Source organism: Cervus elaphus, chromosome 1 (genome assembly GCF_910594005.1).
Source record: "Cervus elaphus chromosome 1, mCerEla1.1, whole genome shotgun sequence".
In the NCBI taxonomy this organism is placed as follows: Eukaryota; Metazoa; Chordata; class Mammalia; order Artiodactyla; family Cervidae; genus Cervus; species Cervus elaphus.
In genome coordinates, this window is record NC_057815.1 from 56896986 (window position 1) to 56919427 (window position 22442).

Consider the following 22442-nt stretch of genomic DNA (forward strand, 5'->3'; position numbering starts at 1 on the left):
TCAGATGACCATTATGTCTACTACTGTGTGCAAGAATCCCTTAGAAGAAATGGAGTAGCCATCATAGTCAACAAAAGAGTCTGAAATGTAGTACTTGGATGCAATCTCAAAAACAAAAGAATGATCTCTGTCTGTTCCAAGGTAAACCATTCAATATCACAGTAATCCAAGTCTATGCCTTGACCAGTAATGCTGAAGAAGTTGAAGTTGAACGATTCTATGAAGACCTGCAAGACCCTCTAGAACTAACACCCAAAAAAGATGGCCTTTTCATTATAGGGGACTGGAATGCAAAAGTAGGAAATCAAGAAGCACCTGGAGTAACAGGCAAATTAGGTCTTGGAGTACAGAATGAAGCAAGGTCAAAGGCTAACAGTTTTGCTAAGAGAACGCACTGATCATAAAAAACACTCTCTTCCAACAAAACAAGAGAAAACTCTACGCATGGATGTCACCAGATGGTCAGTATTGAAATCAGATTGATTATAGTCTTTGCAGCCAAAGATGGAGAAGCTCTATACAATCAGCAAAAACAAGACTTGGAGCTGACTGTGGCTCAGATCATGAACTCCTTATTGACAAATTCAGACTTAAATTGAAGAAAGTAGGGAAAACCTCTAGACCATTCAGGTATGACCTAAATCAAATCCTTTATGATTATACAGTGGAAGTGACAAATAGATTCAAGGGATCAGATCCGATAGACAGAGTGCCTGATGAACTGTGGATGGAGGTTTGTGACATTGTACAGGAGGCAGTGATCAAGACCATTCCCAAGAAAAGGAAATGCAAAAAGGCAAAATGGTTGTCTGAGGAGGCCTTACAAGTAGCTGTGAAGAGAAGTGAGAGGCTAAAGAGAAAAGGAGCGGTATACCCATTTGAATGTAGAGTTCCAAAGAATAGCAAGGAGAGATAAGAAAGCCTTCCTCAGTGATCAATTAAAAGAAATAGAAGAAAACAGTAGAATGGGAAAGACTAGAGATCTCTTCAAGAAAATTAGAGATACCAAGGGAACATTTCATGCAAAGATGGGCCCAATAAAGGACAGAAATGGCATGGAACTAAAAGAAGCAGAAAATATTAAGAGGTGGCAAGAATACACAGAAGAACTATACAAAAAAGATCTTCGTTACCCAGATAATCACGATGGTGTGATCACTCACCTAGAGCCAGACATCCTGGAGTGCGAAGTCAAGTAGGCCTTAGGAAGCATCACTACAAACAAAGCTAGTGGAAGTGATGGAATTCCAGTTGAGCTGTTTCAAATCCTAAAAGATGATGCTGTGAAAGTGCTGCAGTCAATATGCCAGCAAATTTGGACAACTCAGCAGTGGTCACAGGACTGGAAAAGTCAGTTTTCATTCCAGTCCCAAAGAAAGGCAATGCCAAAGAATGCTCAAACTACCACACAATTGCTCATCTCACATGCTGACAAAGTGATGTTCAAAATTCTCCAAGTCAGGCTTCAACAGTGTGTGAACCGTGAACCTCCAGATGTACAAGCTGGATTTAGAAAAGGCAGAGAAACCAGAAATCAAATTGCCAACATCTGTTAGATCATTGAAAAAGCAAGAGAGTTCCAGAAAAACATCTACTTCTGCTTTTTTGACTATGCCAAAGCCTTTGACTGTGTGGATCACAACAAACTGTGGAAAATTCTTAAAGAGATGGGAATACCAGACTGCCTGACCTGCCTCCTGAGAAATCTGTATGCAGGTCAAGAAGCAACAGTTAGAACTGGACATGGAACAACAGACTGTTTCCAAATCAGGAAAGGAGTATGTCAAGGCTGTATATTGTCACCCTGCTTATTTAACTTACATGCAGAGTACATTATGTGAAATGCTGGGCTGGATGAAGCACAAACTGGAATCAAGATTGCCGGGAGAAATATCGATAACCTCAGATATGCAGATGACACCACCCTTATGGCAGAAAGTGAAGAAGAACTAAAGAGCCTCTTGTTGAAAGTGAAAGAGGAGAGTGAGAAAGTTGACTTAAAACTCAAGATTCAAAAAACTAAGATCATGGCAACCGGTCCCATCACTTCATGGCAAATATATGGGTAAACAATGGAAACAGTGAGAGACTTTATTTTTTTGGGCTCCAAAATCACTGCAGATGGTGATTGCAGCCATGAAATTAAAATAAACTTGCTCCTTGGAAGAAAAGTTATGACCAACTTAGCATATTAAAAAGCAGAGACATTACTTTGCCAACAAAGGTCCATCTAGTCAAAGCTTTGGTTTTTCCAGTAGTCGTGTGTGGATGTGAGAGTTGGACTATAAAGAAATCTGAGCACTGAAGAATTGATGCTTTTGAACTGTGGTGTTGGAGAAGACTCTGGAGAGTCCCTTGAACTGCAAGGAAATCCAACCAGTCCATCCTCAAAGAAATCAGTCCTGAATATTCATTGGAAAGACTGATGCTGAAGCTGAAACTCCCAACACTTTGGCTACCTGATGCGAAGAACTGACGCATTGGAAAAGACCCTGATGCTGGGAAAGATTGAAGGTAGGAGGAGAAGGGGACGACAGAGGATGAGATGGTTGGATGGCATCACCGACGCGATGGACATGAGTTTGAGTCAGCTCCAGGAGTTGGTGATGGACATGGAGGCCTGGTGTGCTGCAGTCCATGGGGTTGTAAAGAGTCAGACACAACTGAGTGACTGAACTGAACTGAGTAGGGCTTCCCCGGTGGCGCTAGTGGTAGAGAACCTGCCTACAAATGCAGGAGACATAAGAGACTTGGGTTCAATCTGTGGGTCAGGAACATCCCCTGGAGGAGGGCATGGCAACCCACTCCAGTATTCTTGCCTGGAGAATCCCATGGACAGAGGAACCTGGCAACCTGCAGTCCATAGCGTTGCAAAGAGTCAGACATGACTGAAGCAACTTAGCACGCACACACCCACAATCAGAGTAGGAGGGCTAAGTGTGCGTTCTCCCCCTTATTAGTTTTGTATCCTTGGGGACTCCCTCCTCTTCTCTATGTCTGTTGCCCAAACTATCAAACAAGTGGGTGACCAGTGTAGGCCTTGTTAACTTTGGATTCCCTTTCCATTCCTTCCACTGACTCTGAGAAAGAGAGAAGAAAAGGAACCTTAGAGCTGATTTGATCTCAACCACTTGTTTGATAGTTTGGGCAACAAACCCAGAGAAGAGGAGGTACTCCCCAAGGACACAAAGCTAATGGGAAGAATGCATGCCTCGCTCTCCTGCTCCTTCTGTTATTTTATTGTACCACTACGTTCATCTCCCTGTAAATACAACTGGGCTCTCCCTGCTCAAAAACTACTGTCATCTATGACACCATCAAACTCGACCTGGTTGGAAAGGCTTTCCTTAGAAGCCCTGATTTTTCTTTCTGCTTTTATCCTTCACTGTGCTGCTACATGAACCTGACAATTCTGCTAGTCTGGATACAGATGTTATTTCCTGCAGGGCTTTTCCTGACCACTCGGCTTGGAAGGATTTCCCTCCCCATCTGTATTCATTCTTAGAACCCTTGGTTCAGAGCCTCCGAGTGGCACTTTTAGTACCTCCTAAGGTGAATAAGTGGATTTTTCCCGGTGAGATTGCTAAGGGACAATGGTTCTTAAGAGTCTTAGAAGCTTTATTATTTAGAGGATCTGCTTGACTCACTCTTAAGATCCTTAGAAGGCCTTTTGTCTGTAAGAGTCAATGAGGCTGGGATTTCCCAGGCAGTCCAGTGGTTAAGACTTCACCTTCCAATGCAGGAAGTATGGGTTCAGTCGCTGATCGGGGAGGTAAGATCCCACATGCCTCACCGCCAAAAAGCCAAAACATTAAAAAAAAAAGAGAGAGAGAAACAATATTTTAACAAATTCAATAAAGACTTTAAAAATGGTCCACAGGGAAAAACAAAAAGATTCAATGAGGCAGCACTTTAAATATTTTTTAGGTCTTGACAAAGGATTTTGCAGTCCCACTCTAGATTTTTTTCTGAAGATTTATTGAGGGATAATTAAAGTATTATAAACTATCCAATTTAAAGTTTTCAGTTTGATGAGTTTACAGACACACACACAGAGTGTAACTGTCACCACAGTCTGGAAGCCATTTTCTTTTCTTTTTTTAAAATTAATTAATTAATTTATTTTTTCATTTATTTTTATTAGTTGGAGGCCAATTACTTCACAACATTGCAGTGGGTTTTGTCATACATTGACATGAATCAGCCATGGAGTTACATGTATTCCCCATCCTGATCCCCCCTCCCACCTCCCTCTCCACCCGATTCCTCTGGCTCTTCCCAGTGCACCAGGCCCGAGCACTTGTCTCATGCATCCAGCCTGGGCTGGTGATCTGTTTCACTATAGATAATATACATGCTGTTCTCTCGAAACATCCCACCCTCACCTTCTCCCACAGAGTTCAAAAGTCTGTTCTGTACTTCTGTGTCTCTTTTTCTGTTTTGCATATAGGGTTATCATTACCATCTTTCTAAATTCCATATATATGTATATATAGTATGCTGTAATGTTCTTTATCTTTCTGGCTTACTTCACTCTGTATAATGGGCTCCAGTTTCATCCATCTCATTAGAACTGATTCAAATGAATTCTTTTTAATGGCTGAGTAATATTCCATGGTGTATATGTACCACAGCTTCCTTATCCATTCATCTGCTGATGGGCATCTAGGTTGCTTCCATGTCCTGGCTATTATAAACAGTGCTGCGATGAACATTGGGGTGCACGTGTCTCTTTCAGATCTGGTTGGAAGCCATTTTCTAATTTGAGAATTTTTTATTGCCTAGAGAGATAGAGACTGAAACAAGTTTTATTTTCTAATTCTGAAAGCCCTTTGTCATTTATGTTTCCTTTAAATTTTGCTGGAAACTTGAACAGTTCCTGTTTGGCTCATCTCTTTTCTCTTCCACTAGTGACAGTTAGAAGGAGTCAAATGGTACCTTCAGCACTCTGCCTGGAAATGTCTTTGGCTAGTTCATCTCATTTATTTTCCATGTTAACCACAGGTGACAGATTTACCAAACTTTTCAACATTATGAGGGTCCCCTTATCTCTAGCTTCTAACATTTTCTTTTTTTTGCCTTAACCACCCCCCAGCAGCCATGCCTCAGTCCCACAGTCAATGTTTTAGGTGTTTGTTTCAACAGCACTCCACTTCTCGGTACCAAAATCTGTGCCAGTTGTCTACCGCCACATAACAACCCCAAATTTCATAGTGTCAAACAGCCATTTTATTATGCCCACAGACTCTGTAGATTAGCTTGTTTCAGACAGTGACTGCAGGCATGGCTGCTGCTGCTCACGATGTCTGGGACCTCAGCTGGAGAGACTTCAAGGCTGAGGGCGACTCAGCGGCTAGGGGCTGGTGTCTTCTAGAGTCGTCTGATCTCACATGTCTGGGGGGTTGATGCTGCCTGTTGCTGGGACCCCAGCTGGGATTGTCAGTCAGAACACCCTCTCCACATGGCCTGGGCTTCCTCACAGCCTGGGAGACTGGAACCAGAAGCTGTTGGCTTCCTGGGGCCTGGGCCTGAAAAATGGCACAGATTCATTTCTACCATATTTTACTGGTCAAGCAATCTCAGAGCCCAGATTCAAGATTAGGGGTCGTTTTGACAGCAGGCATGTCATTTGGGTGCCATGTTTTAAAACCATCACAAATATCTTTAGCAGGGTTTCCTGGAACTACATTTTTCTCCCTCTTGGCTTTGGATGGTGCCTGGTTCTGCTTTATTTGGCAGTTCCATTTTTGCTGGACTAGGGCTTTGGGGATGTTCCCATAAGTCATCATTTTTCACCTGTCTCAGAGATGGCTTATGTCTGGTAAATACTCTATTCAGTACTGCTACTTCACAGAGGACTAGAGATTGATTCCCTCCCAGAGAAGAGCTCACCATTCCTCTTTGTGCTTCCATAGAAATCAGCCAAGTGACAGGCAGATAGATGTACTTCATGGAGGTGGAAAGGTGACTCAGTTTCTTTTCAGATACTGTTCTGCTTACCCCGACAAACCGAGGCTGACTTAGGAGTCTCTGTGTGTGATGGTCCAGGTGTAGCCCCACTTGGAGGATGAGGCTGTCCTCGACCCTCTGGCGGGCTTCCAGCCATTTGAGATGAAGCTGCTTTGTGAGCATGATGGTCAAGATTTGAGTGTCAGCCTCTTTCTAACTTCTATCCCAGAGTGAGCTGTCAGTTACCGAGGTGAGCCTCTGCTCTGGCCTGGGGAACAAACTTCTGGACTTGGAGATAGGACTCTGGCAGACCTCCTCCCTATTCTTCTTCTGGGTACCCCAGAATGTGGCTTGGGGGAGTGCAGTGAGCATGCCGTCTCCAGAGCTGGGGCAGTCACGTAGTGATGGGAGCCCACTGATGCCCACTGAGCCAACACGGCCCGCTTTAGTTGAGCAGCCCTGGGATGGGGGTTGGCCAACTCCAAGGCACTTTCATTTGGGAGCAGGTTAGACATCTGCTTAGTAGGGACTAGGCATAGTGGAAGCTGGGCCCTGAGTAACCTTCACCGGCAGACAGGCTCACATCGTGGTACCCACAGCACATCTCAGTACCTCTGAGTCTATTTCCTGGACTCCAGGAACCTTCTCCAACTGGCCCCAACTTGGTCCTCTTCCTGATACTAATACTTCGGGAGCTCTGTGGCCAGAGCATGCTGAGTTGAGAACAGTCTTATCATCAAGGACTAAAGCCAGCCTTCCCTCCCAAAAAGTCCCTGGGTGACCTTGACAGTATATGTGGTGTTCCTTGTCATGAATGCTTCCTTCTATGTTACTGGAGAATGGCCCAGGTCACTAACCCAAGGGCTGGGTCATATTCTTATGAAAACAGAGCCAGAGGGAAGGGCACGTATTTTGCACTTTAACTCTCACTTTCTGTCTGTGCACGTGTGTCCCTGTACACACACACACACACACACACACACACATTGCTTTCTCTTTGTTTCTTATTCGCTACCTTAGTTGATGCCCTTTCTGTCCTACTCACTTGTCTTACACATTTGTGTGTGGGTGTGTGTTTATGTTCCTCTGTTAAATTTCCTTTGCATTCTCCCCCTTTCTTCCCTCTTTCCTTGTATCTGTTTATCTTACTCCCTCTCCTGTCATGTTGGTTTTGGCCAGTCATGTGCCACAGTGCTGGTGTGAGGCAGTGGCATCACGGCCCGGTTTCATGGTGTCTGTTTTCCTGGGAACAGGTTCCAAGGTGTTAGAATAAAGAGCAAGCGGTGATAAGATCAGAGTCTTAAGTGTCTTTTAGCTGTTTTGTATTTACTTCTCTTTTATATTTCTTCTGTCTTCACGGAGCTGTTACTGGTGTTCAAACACTTTCAAAGTTTACATCATCTTAGTCAAACAGCTAGTATGTGAGGATACTCAGAGCAAGTGTTTCCCACTGTTTTATAGACAGTGGGAAACTGTTTATAGAGCCTGAGGCTCAGAGTATTTAGGTGACTTTGCTCATGAGCACATCTAGAAAGTGAGGGAACCAGGACAAGAGCAAAAGCCAGGTCTCTAGACTCTCGGCCTAGGGTCCGATTGTTGCCTTGTGGGAGAAGGCTTTGGGGACTGACATGCTGGGCTGCGCTAAGGGCTTTGTGTACCTTTCCATGTTGTTCTTTGGGTCACAAGGCACAAAGGGGGAGGTGAGGAAATTTGTGAACAATACCCTGGGGAGTCGTAAGGAGACCTAGATTTTAATCATTTATTTTTTTATTCATTCATTAGTCATTCAGCACAAATGCGTTAATTCCCACTAAATTCTAGATGCCATGCAAAGAGCTGGGGATATTGGCATTAACAAGACACCGTCACCACCTTCAAGTAGGTTCACTGGTACATAGTCTAGTGAGGGAGGCAGGTGAGGAAACCATACAATCTAGTAAAATGTTACAAAGTCCCAAGACAGACTTTTCCCAGGCACAGTGGAGGCATCAAATCTCACATCTGCACCTGGGTGAGGGGGTTAGTGTCAAGAGAGATACCACGGAGGAGCCACAGAGATGTGTAAGTGGACAGGCCAGCACTGCAGCAAAGGAGACAGAATGTGTGAAGGCCTAGAGTTGTGAAAAGCAAGGAGTTTGATGTAACTAACTGTGAGATGCAGATTTGTTTGGAGGAAAAGACAGTATGAGATGATAAAGGCCACATAGGGACTGGATCATGAGGTCCCTGTGATCCATGCCCCTGAATTTGCTTTTCATTCCTTAGATAGTCGGGAGTTAGAAGCATGATGAGTTTTGTAGTTTAGAAAGATATCAGGAGACAAGAGGATGGACTTGGAACTGGGTTAAGACCGAAAGCAGAGAGGGAAGTTGAGAGCTTGTTTTAATAGTCCCAGTGAAAGGTAAGATCTGAATCAAGGTGGCAGCAGGTAGCAGTGGGGATGGCACAGGGAGGGAAGATCTGAGGTCTTAGGCATCGAGTATGTCGTTGAGTCTGGGGAGGAAGCTGGATCATATGCTTCAGGGAGAGGGAAGAAAGAATAGATCTGACCTTGTCTTCCCTCTGAGGAATGAATTGGGAATATATACAGGAGTCAAAGCCAGGGTGAAGGAAGCAGAAAGCAGCCCAGGAATGAGATTGTATGAGAAGACACTCAAGTCTGGGTGCCTGGGAATGAGACCAAGTGGGGTTCTTCAGTCTAAGCCCCTGCCCCGCCCCACCCTGTAGATAGGCATGAGGTCCCTAGCCCTTCACACCCGCTCACTGCTCACTGTTCCCACTGCCTGCACTTGTCCTACTTGAACACGTTTCACTCTCCACTGGATTATTCTAGTCATCATACAAACATGCACTCTGTACCCAACATTTCCTTCCAATTACCACCTCATTTCCTTGTTCCTCCTTTAGGGAAACCGAGCTCCTTGTCTCCATTCCCTCTCTTTAATTTCTTGAATTCCTTCCAGTCAGGCTTCCCTTCCTACAACTCCGCCAGAATCTCTCTTCTCAAGGTCACAGGGACTACCTAAATCTAGGGGTCACCCTGAAGTCTTTTGCTTGCTTAGTTGTTAGCAGTTTTGGCTCAGCTGATCACTCCCTATTTCTCAGAGGTCTCAGGATATCACTCCTCATGGTTTCCTTCCTTCCTCACTACATGCTCTTCCCAGGGTGCAACCCTTGGACTTCCCTAGATACACCGACTCCCTAGATGTGTCATCTAGCCATGTCAGTCAGTTCAGTCGCTCAGTTGTGTCCAACTCTTTGTGACCCCAAGGATGGTAGCACACCAGGCTTCCCTGTCTTTCACCAACTCCCGGAACTTACCCAAACTCATATCCATCACGTCAGTGGTGCCATCCAACCGTCTCATTCTCTGTCATCCTCTTCTCCTCCTGCCTTCAGTCTTTCCCAGCATCAGGATCTTTTCCAATAAGTTGGTTCTTTGCATCAGGTGGCCAAAGTATTGGAGCTTCAGCTTCAGCATCAGTCTTTCCAATGAATATTCAGGACTGATTTCTTTTAGGATGGACTGGTTGGATCTCCTCTCTGTCCAAGGGACTCTCAAGAGTTTTCTCCAACACCACATAGTTCAAAAGCATCAATTCTAAAGCGCTAAGCTTTCTTTATGATCCAACTCTCACATCCATACGTGACTACTGGAGAAACCATAGCTTTGACTAGCAGACTTTTGTCGGCAAAGTAATGTCTCTGCTTTTTAATATGCTGTCTAGGTTGGTCATAGCTTTTCTTCCAAGGAAAGTTTCTTTTAATTTCATGGCTTCAGTCACCATCTGCAGTGATTTTGGAGCCCAAGAATATAGTCTGTTACTGTTTCCACCTCATCTATTTGCCATGAGGTGATGGGACTGGATGCCATGATCTTCTTTTTCTGAATGTTGAGTTTTAAGCCAGCTTTTTCACTCTCCTCTTTCACTTTGATCAAGAGGCTCTTTAGTTCCTCTTCTCATCTAGCCATGAGGTTTTAAAATAATATCTGTATACCACTGACAAATCCCAAATGGAAATTTATAACCCCAACTCCTTTCTACTAGGTGCTCAGGCCCAGAACTGTGATTCATCCTTGACTTTCCTTTGTCTCTCTTACCTCTTATCCACTTCATCAGCAAATCTGACTGGCATAGCCCTGGAGAAAAATCCATCTGTCCTGCTGTTGTTCTAGTTCAGGCCACAGTAACTTTTTGCTTGGATTGTTCCAGTGGCCTTTACATGATCTCACTTTGGCCACCCTGCATCGCTACACTTCATTTTCTGATATGATCAGAGCATGTCATTCTTCAGCTCACACTTCTTCGAGAGCTTCCTTTTTCAGAGTAAATCCCCAGCCCTCCTGTTGGTCTGTGGGCTTCTCTGGTGCCTCTGACTGGTCTCTAGCCCACTCCTCTTCACACTCAACTCTGGCCACGCTGGCTCCTTGTTTGCCCCCAGAATACAGTAAGTATGCAGTTGCCCCAAGCCTCTGCCCTCCTGCTCCTCTTGCCTGGAACATTCCTCCCCTGCATAAACACACTGCTTACTTCCTTAAGGTTCTGTTCTCACGGTCCTTGGCAGAGGGGCCTCCCCTGATCTCCTCCACTGTTAAGCTCTGCCCCTTTACCCTGCTTTATTCTCCTTCACTGGCTCCACAACCCGCTCACTGCATGGATTTGTTTATTGTCTATTCACTCAAGACAAATAAAGCCACACTGTCTCCCTCTACCAGACTATAACCTGTAGAGAGAGACTGTCTAGTTTAGTCTCTGCTGATCCTCGATGCCTAAAATAGTACCTGGTGTGTAGTTGGTGCTCAGTACATGCTGGTTGAATGGATGAAGAGCCGAGGCGTGTCTCAAGACTGGTACGGTTGGCACACCGTGATCTGGCAACTGGGTGGCTTCCTTTGTCCGCTTGCTCAGGGTTCAGGGAAGGTTGGCCATGAGCTGCCCTGGGAGCCCTGAAGACATGAAGCTGGAACCTGTCGATGGCAGAACGAGAGACCAGACCCCAAAGATGCTTTGCTCAGGTGCTCGACTTCCTAAGGCAGCCTGGGTCCCGGCTGTCATTCTCTTGACCATAGTCTTTCCTCGTCCAACAAGAGGAGAATGGCTTTCACCTCCAACCTCAGTTTGAGGAATTGGGAAACAATTAGAGAGTGAAACTGAGGACCAGAGTGAGCACACTCTCCCATCCGTGCCTCGGAGGTGCCACCTGTTGTGTGCACTCATTGTCACAAGGACACACGCATCCATCCTGTGCTCTAGGTGAAGATTCTCCCAAGCCTCCTCAACTGGGGAGCAAACCCTGATGGAAGCTGACTCTTGGGACTGCAGAGCTAGCTTCATTTTCAGGGGATGCTGGGGGGAGACCCCAAGAAGAGTGCCGGAGCCTTGAGCAGTGAGAGAAAGGGAGAGGGAGGTGCAGTCTGAACATGCAATCCTTGGCAGCTGGTCTCCAGGGAAGTGCAGGAGAGAGGCATGGGGATGGGAGGCCCAGGACGGTGGTCCCGCACTGGGGTGGGGATGAGGGGGCCACTTACACACAAGCCCAGCCTTTCCCACCACATCACTTTGCTATTGGTGTTGTAGCAAATCACCCTAAGAACAATCAATGATGTCTCACATTCTTGTGCATTCACTGAGTAGTTCCTCTACTGGCTTCCCCCGGGCTTGCTCATGTAGCTGGTTCATTGGCTCCAAGATGACCTCACCATGTGTCAGGCCCATGTGGTGGCTGGGGGCCCACAGTGACACTGTGCATGGCCTCCTCTGAAACACTAGACTGGCTTTTCTTCTGTGACAGTCTCAGGGCAGAACCCCAAGTGTGTGAAGTTGGAAATGTCAAGGCTTCTTGAGGCCTCAAATTAGAAACTGAGACAGTTTGTTTTCTACCATATTCTATTCATCAAAGCAAATCACAGGGTCAGCCTAGAATCAAGGGGCAGAAGAATAGACTCTACCTTTTGATAGCATGAGCTGCAAAGAATTTATGACTGTATTTAATTTATTCCTTTCCCTTCCCAGGCTCCCCTGATATGTGTGTGTGTGTTAGTCGCTAGGTCGTGTCTGACCCTTGGCTCAGACAGTAAAGAATGTGCCTGCAGTGCAGGAGACCTGGGTTCGATGCCTAGGTTGGGAAGATCTCCTGGAGAAGGGCATGGTGGCCCACTCCAGTATTCTTGCCTGGAGAATCCCATGAGCAGAGGAGCCTGGCCGGCTACAGTCCATGACGTAAAGAGTCAGACATGACTGAGTGACTAACCCTTTCATACTTCTCCCCTCCCACCCTGAATGTTTAGAATCCAAGGACAGAGGTAAACTGTTTTAAAACGTTTATCCAGTGATTATACTGAATAGGCAGCTCCTTGTTAATGTTAGTCATTATCAAGCTAAGGTTGAGTACTGTGAGTTAGTGACTGAGCTCAACACTTGATCCGTGTTGTCTCTATTCCTTACAACAGTCTGCTGAGATGTGTGTTCTTTTAACCTCCATTTTATTTATGTATTTATTTTGTGTGATTCGCTTCTGGTCATTTTCCTTTCTAAAAAGAAATATTAATTTTTTAATTGAAGGATAATTGATTTACAGAATGTTGTTGTTTTCTGCCAGAGATACGGAAACTGAGGCTTAGAGAAAGTTACCTGAGCAGTCATGTAAGTTGTTAGTGGCTGTGCTGGGACTTAAACCCTGCTACTGTGATGTTCTTACCCTCTACTGAGAACAACCAGACTAGATAACCTGGTGAAAAACTTACTAATAATAAACTGTCATAATGAGTTACAGTGTTCGACATCATTTCATATCCATAGTCACATGTGCCCATTACAACAACTCTGATGAAGTTAGAACAACATTTTGAGGAATTGATACTGGCAGCTTATAGAGCCTGAGTGGCTTTGCCCGTGGTCCCGTTCATGATACCAGGTAGAGTTGGTAACGTGCAGAGAGATGCAGTGAGTTCTACCCTCAGGTGAGCACTGGAGCCCCACGAGGGCAGGGCCTTATTGATGACCGTGGTGTGAATGAACGCTGCTGCTTTGTGAGGAACCTGGAGGTGCCTGGACTCCAGGTCAATGTAGTCAGGCCTGCTTTTGACTCCGAGTTGCCAGAGCACATTGGCTTGGCCTGTGTGGGGGCGCTGGGGGAGGATCACTTATGGCTTTGGGCCCCAGATGAGCCAAGATCCAAAGACCAGGACCCTTAAAGGAAGGGCCTGTCTCTTCTCTGTTTTATCCTTCACTAAGAGAGAAAAACTAAGCCTCAGTTAAAACAGACTGGGCACTGAGAGAATTTCTTAACTTGTGGGAATGTTTTCATGTTCAAACTACTGAGGGAACTTACAGAGTCATCCTTTCTGAAAGTATCAGAAGCAGGCTGGAGTCTTTATAGACCAGAGGTCCTCAGTGTTTTTCTGTCCCGCTATGGGGAGCCATTGCCCCCATTCCCCAGTAGCTTCAGGGACTGGTGAATTCTCACCTTGAGGGTTGAGGAGCCACATCGTAGGGGAGCATTTATCAAAATATCTAGAGAGATAAGGCATATATAGTTTCAAAGGGCTTCCTGAGAGATTCTGAGTCTCATTAAATACTGGCCACCACTGACTAGGGTTCAAGCTTCATGAGGACATGAATTTTTGTCTCTTGTTTATTCTGATAGCTAACGCCTAGAGCAGGGCCTGGCATGTAGTAGGTGCTCACTTATTATTATTGAATGAATAAACACATGACAAAGTCATCTTCTGTTAAAGGCATCTTCTCCCGCCTCCAAGTGGGAGTAACTGAGACACAGAGTCCTTTGTGTAGCCCAGACGCTTGTTGCCTTACAAGGCTGGACTTTGACCTTTTGCATCCGTGGTTCTGTGAAAGAAGTGAGGGACCTGGGCCTTTCTTGATTGTGAGTAGGTCTGGCTCTCCCCAGGCTCCAGCTTGGCACATTGCCCTAGCCCTGCCCGCCCTGGGGAGTACTCTTTTCACACCTCCTCGCTGAGCAGAGTCTCTTTGGTCATCAGCTTGGCTGGGCACCGGATTTCTCTCATCTGTGCCCATGTACACGTGGGATGGCTCTTGTTTGACTTGCCCTTTTAAAAACAACTTAAGCATGTTGAGGTTTCCTGTTGACTGGGGGCAGCCAAAGGCTATGACCCAACAGGGAATTGTTGGCCAATCCCTGACTCACCCGAGCTGCAGTTTTCTGTGTGTGATCGAGCAGCGACAGCAGCCTGGCTCAGGGGCAGCTGGCTGCATTCCCCAGATGGCATGGTGCTCTGGAGCCTGTGAGCCTGGACTGCCCCACTCTGCGGGCCTGGGGATTAGGGTCAGGTGGGCCTTGGGAGCATGCAGTGTTGGCAAAGCCCTGCTGTCTTTGAACTAAAGCAGTTTGGGAACATTTCTGAAAGTTGACAGTGATTGCCCTAGTAGACAACCAGAAAAGAATGCCAATGAGGAAGTATGCCCATGGTTCTCTTCAGTCAGCTCACCTGTACCTTTTCCTGTCTTTATTTGTTCATCATTCATGGTGCACCTGCTAGATACCGATGAGGTATCCCTCCACCTGGAAGAAGTCATGGTCTCATGAGGAAGACCAAGAGGTTCCCTGATACTTACAAACACTACACTGGAGACAGGACTGTGCCCAGAGCTGTGGGGGTCTCTGCTGATCTATGTCTAGGGACCCGGGCAGTTCACAAGGATGGTGGAGGCCACTGTCTCCTCTTTAGAGCAGCAACATAGCATAGTCCTGGCTTCACCATGTACCAACTGAGACCTTGAATGAGATGTTTAACCTTTGTATGCCGCAGTGTTTTTCATTTGCAAAATGAGGATGATAATAAAGTATAATGATATGACAGAGTTTTGTGAATATGGAATGAATAAATATATGTTAAGACCTATCCTAAAGAAAATCAACCCTGAATATTCTTTGGAAGGACTGATGCTGAAGCTGAAGTTCCAATATTTTGGCCACCTGATGTGAAGAGCCAAGTCATTGGAAAAGACCCTGATACTGGGAAAGATTGAGGGCAGGAGGAGAAGGGGGCAACAGAGAATGAGATGGTTGGATGGCATCACCTATTCAATGGACATGAGTGTGAGCAAGCTCCGGGAGATAGTGAAGGACAGCAAAGTCTGGTGTGCTGCAATCCATGGGGTCGCGAAGAGTTGGCCACGGCTTGGCAACTGAACAACAACAATGTAAAAACATTTACTTAGAACTGTTGCCAGTATTTGCTAAGATCTGTGTGTTGATCTGGAGCTGGGAGGTGGCTTGTTTGATGTGATACCACTGCTGGAGGCTAGAGCCGTGAAGGAGCTGGTCTCCTTTCCCCATCAGCCTCCTCATTGAAACAGTGGAAAGGATTCTTTCTTGAGGGGCCCTTCTGATCCTTTTGGGGGGCTTTCCCATAGCTCAAATGGTAAAGAATCTGCCTGCAATTCAGGAGACCAGGGTTCAGTCCCTGGGTTGGGAAGATTCCCTGGAGAAGGGAATGGCAATCCACTCCAGTATTCTTGCCTGGAGAATCCCAAGGACAGAGAAGCCTGGTGGGCTACAGTCCATGAGGTTGCAAACAGTCCGACATGACTGAGCAACTAACACACACACACCTCTGATCCTTTTGAGACGTTCAGGGATCTGAGTTCTTATCAAGACCCAAGCTGAGGTGGAGTGTCTTGTGTCTGGTAGCAGAAGCCTGAGGGGAGATGGGGCTTGTCAAGGAGATAGATCAGAGGGGTCAAGTGCCTATTTGGGGCCACTTTAGGAAGTGGGTGCTGGAGAGGCTTTGTAGCAGCTCATGAGAGTTGATCATGAGTGTTGCTTCCCAACTCCACATCCAGTGAGGTCACATGGGTCGTCTGAACTCAGCCATAGTAGGAATAATTATATTGTGGAAGTTAGCAGGTGTGACAAATCTATGCTTTCTCCCTGCGAGGAGCAGATTATTAAACATTTAGCAGCACACCCCTGGTCTTACTGTTCTCTGATTGGCAGAGGTGGACTTGGGAATGCTCTGGCCTGTTGTAGACCTGGCTTCTATGGCAGACCTGGCTTCTAGGGCCTCTGGGTGTGAACTGGGCAGAGAGACCCATTGAGTGTAGCCTGCTGTGGATAAGATGTTTCTTCCTGAGGACAGCTCTGGAAGGTACATTATTGCATATAGTACTTTGAGCTTGAGAGTCCTATAGGAAAGGGTGAGCTGAGCCCTTTAAGAATAAAACAGTGTCGTCAGGCCATGCACTGCCATTTCTTTTTCTTTTTTTCTCCTAGGTCTCAGTCAGTCTCTCCACCTCCGGTTCTCTCCCCACCGAGGAGCCCCATCTACCCACTCAGTGACAGTGAGACGTCAGCCTGCAGGTACCCAAGCCGCTCCGGCTCCCGGCTGCTCCTCAAGGACTGGCATCCCCGTGAGCCTTCACCCCAGCATCCTCAAGCCCCCTCCCCTGACACCTCACCGCCCGTCTGTCCCCTCAAGGCCACCAGCTTTGGTTATCTGGACAGAAGCCCTGCCGTGTGCAAGAGAGAGGACCAGAAGGAGAACGTCCGGGGGGCAGCCCAAGATGTAGAGGGCATTGCTGCTTGCCCGCCCCTTGCCCAGAGCACTCCGTCCCTGGGGTCAGCAGTGGGCCCCCGGAGTGTCTTTCTGAACCGCGCTGGTCCCCGTGCCCACAGCCTGGGCATCCGGGAGAAGATTTCAGCATGGGAGGGTCGCCGAGAGGCTTCGCCCAGGATGAGCGTGTGTGGAGAGAAGCGGGAGGGCTCTGGGGGCGAGTGGGCGGCCAGTGAGGGCTGCCCCAGCGTGGGCTGCCCCAGCGTGGTGCCGTCCCCCTGCAGCTCGGACAAGACCTTCGACTTCAAGGGCCTCCGGAGGATGAGCAGGACCTTCTCTGAGTGTTCCTACCCCGAGACCGAGGAGGAGGGCGAGGCGCTCCCTGTGCGGGACTCTTTCTACCGGCTGGAGAAACGGCCAGGCCGGAGCGAGCCCAGCGCCTTCCTCAGGGGGCACAGCAGCAGGAAGGAGAGCTCAGCCGTGCTGAGTCGGATCCAGAAAATTGAACAGGCCCTGAAGGAGCAGCCGGGCCGGGGCCTCCCCCAGCTCCCCAGCAGCTGCTACAGTGTAGACCGAGGGAGACGGAAGACTGGGACCTTGGGCCCCTTGGAGGAACCCACAGGGAGCGCGAGTGTGAGCACTGGCAGCCGGGCCGGAGGAGCGGCTGGAGTTGGGGGGGAGGCGGGCCCACCCCCGGAGAGGGAAGGCAGTGGCCCCGCTAAGCCAGGGACCCCTGGAAATAGCCCGACCTCCCAGCTGCTGCCGCCGAAGAGCTCCCCTGACCCCGCTGTGAACCCTGTCCCCAAACCCAAGCGCACCTTTGAATATGAGGCTGACAAGAACCCCAAGAGTAAGCCAAGCAATGGTCTACCTCCTTCACCCACACCTGCTGCTCCACCCCCCCTGCCCTCCACCCCAGCCCCACCCGTCACCCGGAGACCCAAGAAGGACACACGAGGTCACCGCAAGTCCCAGAACAGGTAACGAATGCCCCTCCAGTGACGCAGAGCTGGGCACAGCGGCTTTGTTTTCAGTGGAGGATGCAGGAGCAGACTGTGGTTGCGGGTCACAGTTAGTAGTGCTTGGTAAATTCTGGAGCAGCAAATGATGTTAGGTGAAACATGAGCTAGGTGAAAAAGGTTGATGGTTCTTCTGCTCTTGCAGGGGATCTTCCCAACCCAGGGATCAAATGCATGTCTCTTAGGTCTCCTGCATTGGCAGGCGGGTTCTTTACCACTAGTGCCACCTGGGAAGCCCTGCTTAAAAGTGAGTGGGAGGGTGACACGACATTCCAAATGGCATGTCCTGAAGATGCTGACTGGTTTGGCCTTTGTAGTAGAGCCCTACTGGAACTTCCTCTATGGGAAGGGTGAAAGTGAGAGTCGCTCAGTTGTGTCCAATTCTTTGCGACCCCATGGACTGTATGGACTACAAAATCCTTGGAATTCTCCAGGCCGGAATACTGGAGTGGGTAGCCTTTTCCAGGGGATTTTCCCAACCCAGGGATCAAACTCAGGCTTCCTGCATTGCAGGCAGATTCTTTACCAGCTGAGCCACATGGGAATGGTAGAGCCATCTTACTTTTAGATTGATAGGGCAGTCCCTTGAGTACTAGTAGGATCTTAGCCTCATAACTACCTGAAATGCCAGCTAGAGATTTATTTCCTTGGCTGAAACATTATCCAAATACTGCACGTTACCATTAACACAGTAGGGTTGATGCACTTAACATGATTTGCTCTTTCCTGCGGGCTGCCTGGGGGTATAGGAACCCTGGGCTTATATGAGAGGGGATCTTTGGATCCTAAAAGGGGAGACTGATGGAAAATGGAGAGAAAGAGCATTTCACCTGGCCATGTCCAGAAGGACCTGTTCTGGGCCTCACATTGACTTCCTGGTCCGTCTCAGCATTCCTGACACTGGACTGCCCGGACTATCTCCACAATCGTAGTGACTTGGGAGCTGGAGCAGCTGGAGTTGGTGCAGGTTGATAGGCATCTTGTTTTCTGAATAGGCGTAGGCTGGGAACCTGCTTCCTGTGCACGGTCTGTCATCCTGCCCCTCACTGCCTTTCTCTTCTAACCTAATGTCAGGTGGGCATTCAGGTTTCTTTGTCTTCTGGGGGTTCTTCAACCTGACTCCATACTTCAGGCTTCCACCCAGCATATCCCAACTCATACAGAAACTTTCCCGTCATATGCAGAGAAGAAAACATCACAAAGGCTCAAACTCATGAGCTAGAAGAGACCTTGGCTAAATGTAATTCCATGTTCTGGTCCACCTCAGCATGCTCACTGACTCTGTAAGTCTGCAACACCCTGCTGAAATGTTTGCTTTGTCTTTGTGTGTGTGTGTGTGTGTGAGTCGCTCAGTCATGTCCAACTCTTTGTGACCCCATGGACTGTAGCCCACCAGACTTCTCTGTCCATGGAGTTCTCCAGGCAAGAATACTGGAGTGGATTGCCATTCCCTTCTCCAGAGGAACTTCCCAACTTTGTCTTTAGTCATCTATCGCTAGAAAAATCTGTCTAGAGCCTCTGTGCACCAAGCCTTTGTGCTGGTCAGGGGGACACAAGGGTGCATAAGATGAGGCTGTTGCATTCAAGGAGTCGGTAACCTGATACAGGAGATAGATGTACAAATAAATTATAGATGCTGTGCTCCCTACCCGGGTCCACGGGCAGGCAGAATGCTGCCGAAACCCAGAGGAAGAGGCGTCTTAGCTGGGGAGTGAGGGAACCCTCCTCAGAGAGGGAGGTGCTGAGCTAAATTTAGGAGAGCAGGAAGCACATAGCCAAGTGGAAAAAGGGGATAAGAGGAGAGAGTACTTCAGCCTGAAGGTTTTACACATACACACCCACATATTACATTCATAATATATACATACATCCATATATGGTAGAGTCACTTCAGATGAGAATTAACAGCAAAGTTAAATCTCTGTTCTTAGGGCAAAAATAAAAAGGAGAATCCGTTTGAAAAGCACAGGGTAAGGATGAGATAGTAAGTTTAAATCTGTTGTGCCTGGTACAGTTCTTGTATTTAATATACCTTTTTATTTTAAAAAATATACAAGCCATATATTTCTGTTATTCAACCAAAGAAAAATTTTTTTAAAAGTCTGGAGGAGAAACTGACTATATCTGTCATCATGTTAGACCCTGTGCTGGTCCTTGATATGGTACCTTCCAGAGGGATTTTCAAGGATAATTTGGCTGAAAATGGCTTGTGTTATTTGCTGACCTGAGAACTGCCTACATGAGATGTTGACTCCACTGTATACATTGCTGAAGGCTTGCTCTCACACCAGCAGTGGTTTGCGGGCCAGCTTTCAGAAACCTCTGTGCTCAGCCATTGGGTATTTAGCTGGTTGAGAAGTCTGGGCCAGAGACAGAGATTGGGGCGTTACCATGGTAGCAATGGTAGATTCGGTGATGGTTTCAGTATGGGGCTCCCAGAAAGTGCGGAGCGAGAAAGAGGGTCCTGAAGACAGAACTCTGAGACTGTGGCATTGGAAAGGCAAGTGGAAAAGGGGACCCCTCACAGGAGCTTGAGAAGCAATTGGAAACTAGAAGGGCCTATGTCACCGAGGGCAGGGAGGAGAGGGCCAGTATGAAGTGTTCAGTTGTGACGAAGGCTGCATAGTAACCACGCAGCCGAGGACACTTTTAGTCCTAGACTTGCACCCCAGGGCCCTCAGGGTGTTGTTTATCAAACATGAGAGAAAGGACTGCATCAGCTGAAAGATCCAAGGGTACCCGAAGATGAGGAAGGTGTTAGTGGGCGAGAGGAGGGATTCAGTCAGTGCTGTACTTTTCTCCCTCCCGGGAAGGAACGAGCCTTGCAGAGTGAGAGAATGCAGCTGGGCCAAGCCTCCCTGGTGAAGATGAGGCATAGAGGGTACCATGGGCGCAGCATGTCTGAGAAGCTAACTAGCTTTTTGTTTGTGGTTTGGAAATTATGCAGTAGAGGGGAAGGTTATTTGGGAGATGGAAAGGAGCAGGTAACTAACCGAAGGGAAGGTATGTCTTGGAAGTAGCTTCTGGTGGCAAATTGCCCTCCCAGTTCCTCTCAGAAGTGATGTGATTTGTCTTGAGGGCTCAGGCCCTTCTTGTTTCAACAAACCACCCACCACCAGCTGCTTCCCTGGCCCCTGAACTGCTCTGAGCATCACCCGTCCAGTGTTGAGCCCTTGCTCAGATGCAGGCGTGGTGTGAGACTCTAGAGCGGACGAGGTACTCAGTTCCTGTGGTCATGGCAGACACTTCTCAAAAATGATATTCTCTAGGGCTTGGAGGCCCAGGTCAAAACCTCAGACCCTGGAGTCCAACAGCCTGCACGAGTCTTACCTCTGTCGCTTTATCTCCTTGAGCCTCAGGCTAATCCATTTTAAAGTGGCATGATAGCCTAGTAGCAGCATGGTGAAGATGAATGGGTGAACATGTGTAGAGCATCAGACACAGCGTCTGACACATGACATCCTTTTCAGCTGTGATGGTTGTTATTGGTATTAGTTGCAGGCACCCAGGCTGGGGCCTTTCAGACCATGTATCTCTTCACTTGGATGGTAAGTTTGGATCCATCTTGATGCTTTGCTCAGTTGGTGGTTTAGTGAGGAGGACCTCCGGTCTTGGCTGGTGCCCTTGGCTATTCTCTACCAGGGCAGCAGGGATGTGTTTCAGCCGGAATGACTCATACTCTTGTCATCCACAGAAAATCCTTTGAGTTTGAGGATGCATCCAGTCTCCAGTCCCTGTACCCTTCTTCTCCCACTGAGAACGGTACTGAGAGCCAACCCAAGTTTGGATCCAAAAGCACTTTAGAAGAGAATGCCTATGAAGATATCGTGGGTAAGCAGGGGCCGAACGGCGGGCTGGCTTGTCTGTGGTGCTGCAGAAGCGCGGCTGCGGGAAGGCATTCCCAGGTCCCACTTCACTCTCTCTGGGCAGATGTGGCCCGGCTTCTGGAACTTCTCAAGGAAAGGGGCATCAGAGAAAGAGGCTTACCAAAGACTGAGCAGCTGAGAGATTAAAGCCTGCCTTTGAATGAATTGGAACCCAAAGGGCTCCTGGAACCACAAAAAGGGGGAACCACACTGTCCCTTTATTTTTGAAAGTCTCTGGAGCCCAATAGGCGCCCTTTCTTAGCTGTGTATCCTTAGGCAAATCACTTTTAGTTTTTTGAGACCTTTTCTCTTATGAAATGACGATTTTTTTATTTTTAATACTTAGTAAGTTTATATTAAAAAAAGAAGAGTCACTAAGTAGCAAAGGATGGAAACATACAATTGACACTGGCAGAAATACTTAGGAAGGTGGGAGGGAGGTTCAAGAGGGATGGACATAGGTATACCTATGGCTGATTCATGCTGATGTTTGACAGAAATGGTGATGATATTTTTATGGTAACAACAATAATAATAGTAACACGCAAGATTACTGTTAGGATTAAATGAGATAAAATAGATATCAAAGTACCTAGCATGATACCTGGTCCTTAATATGTATCTCTCCTACTCTTCCCTTAAAGTAAGTGTGAAAGTGTCTGAGATTTCACTCTGCTTGCAAGCTAGCAAGTCTAGCCTGTTCCAGTTCACAGATAATGGCAGAGGACAGAGGTGCTTGGATCACAGAGGACTTTACTACTCAAGCACAATGGGCCTCATGAGCTTGATGTTCACACGGGTTCCCCTTGCTCCCCAGTCCCATGGGGCAGTGTGGTGGAGGTCCAGGTAGAGGCTGTACACTTGGTGGGTCTTTTATGTCCCAGCCGAGGAACCTCAAGCTTAGGAATCCCTGAGCTTTTCAAGGGGCTGCTGGCATACCTGTTCAACCTTTGCCCCATAAGCAGACATTATCCTTATTATTCTGATCAGGAAACAGATCTGCCTCTGCCCTGGAGGGAGACTCTATTCCCCAAGGCTGTTTGCCTATAAACATCTTTGAAAAGATACTTGGGA

The 22442-nt window shown here is 47.4% G+C and overlaps 1 protein-coding gene across 8 annotated transcripts in view; it reads left to right on the top strand.

Moving 5' to 3' along the window:
* DENND2B (DENN domain containing 2B) overlaps positions 1-22442 on the top strand; it is a 163446-nt gene that overhangs the window by 107725 nt on the left and 33279 nt on the right. For all 8 annotated transcript variants that reach the window (XM_043903620.1, XM_043903648.1, XM_043903668.1 and 5 more), the window contains 2 exons: positions 16204-17463; positions 21197-21333. In XM_043903620.1, the coding sequence (XP_043759555.1) occupies positions 16204-17463; positions 21197-21333 (1397 nt within the window). The remainder of the gene's footprint in view (positions 1-16203; positions 17464-21196; positions 21334-22442) is intronic.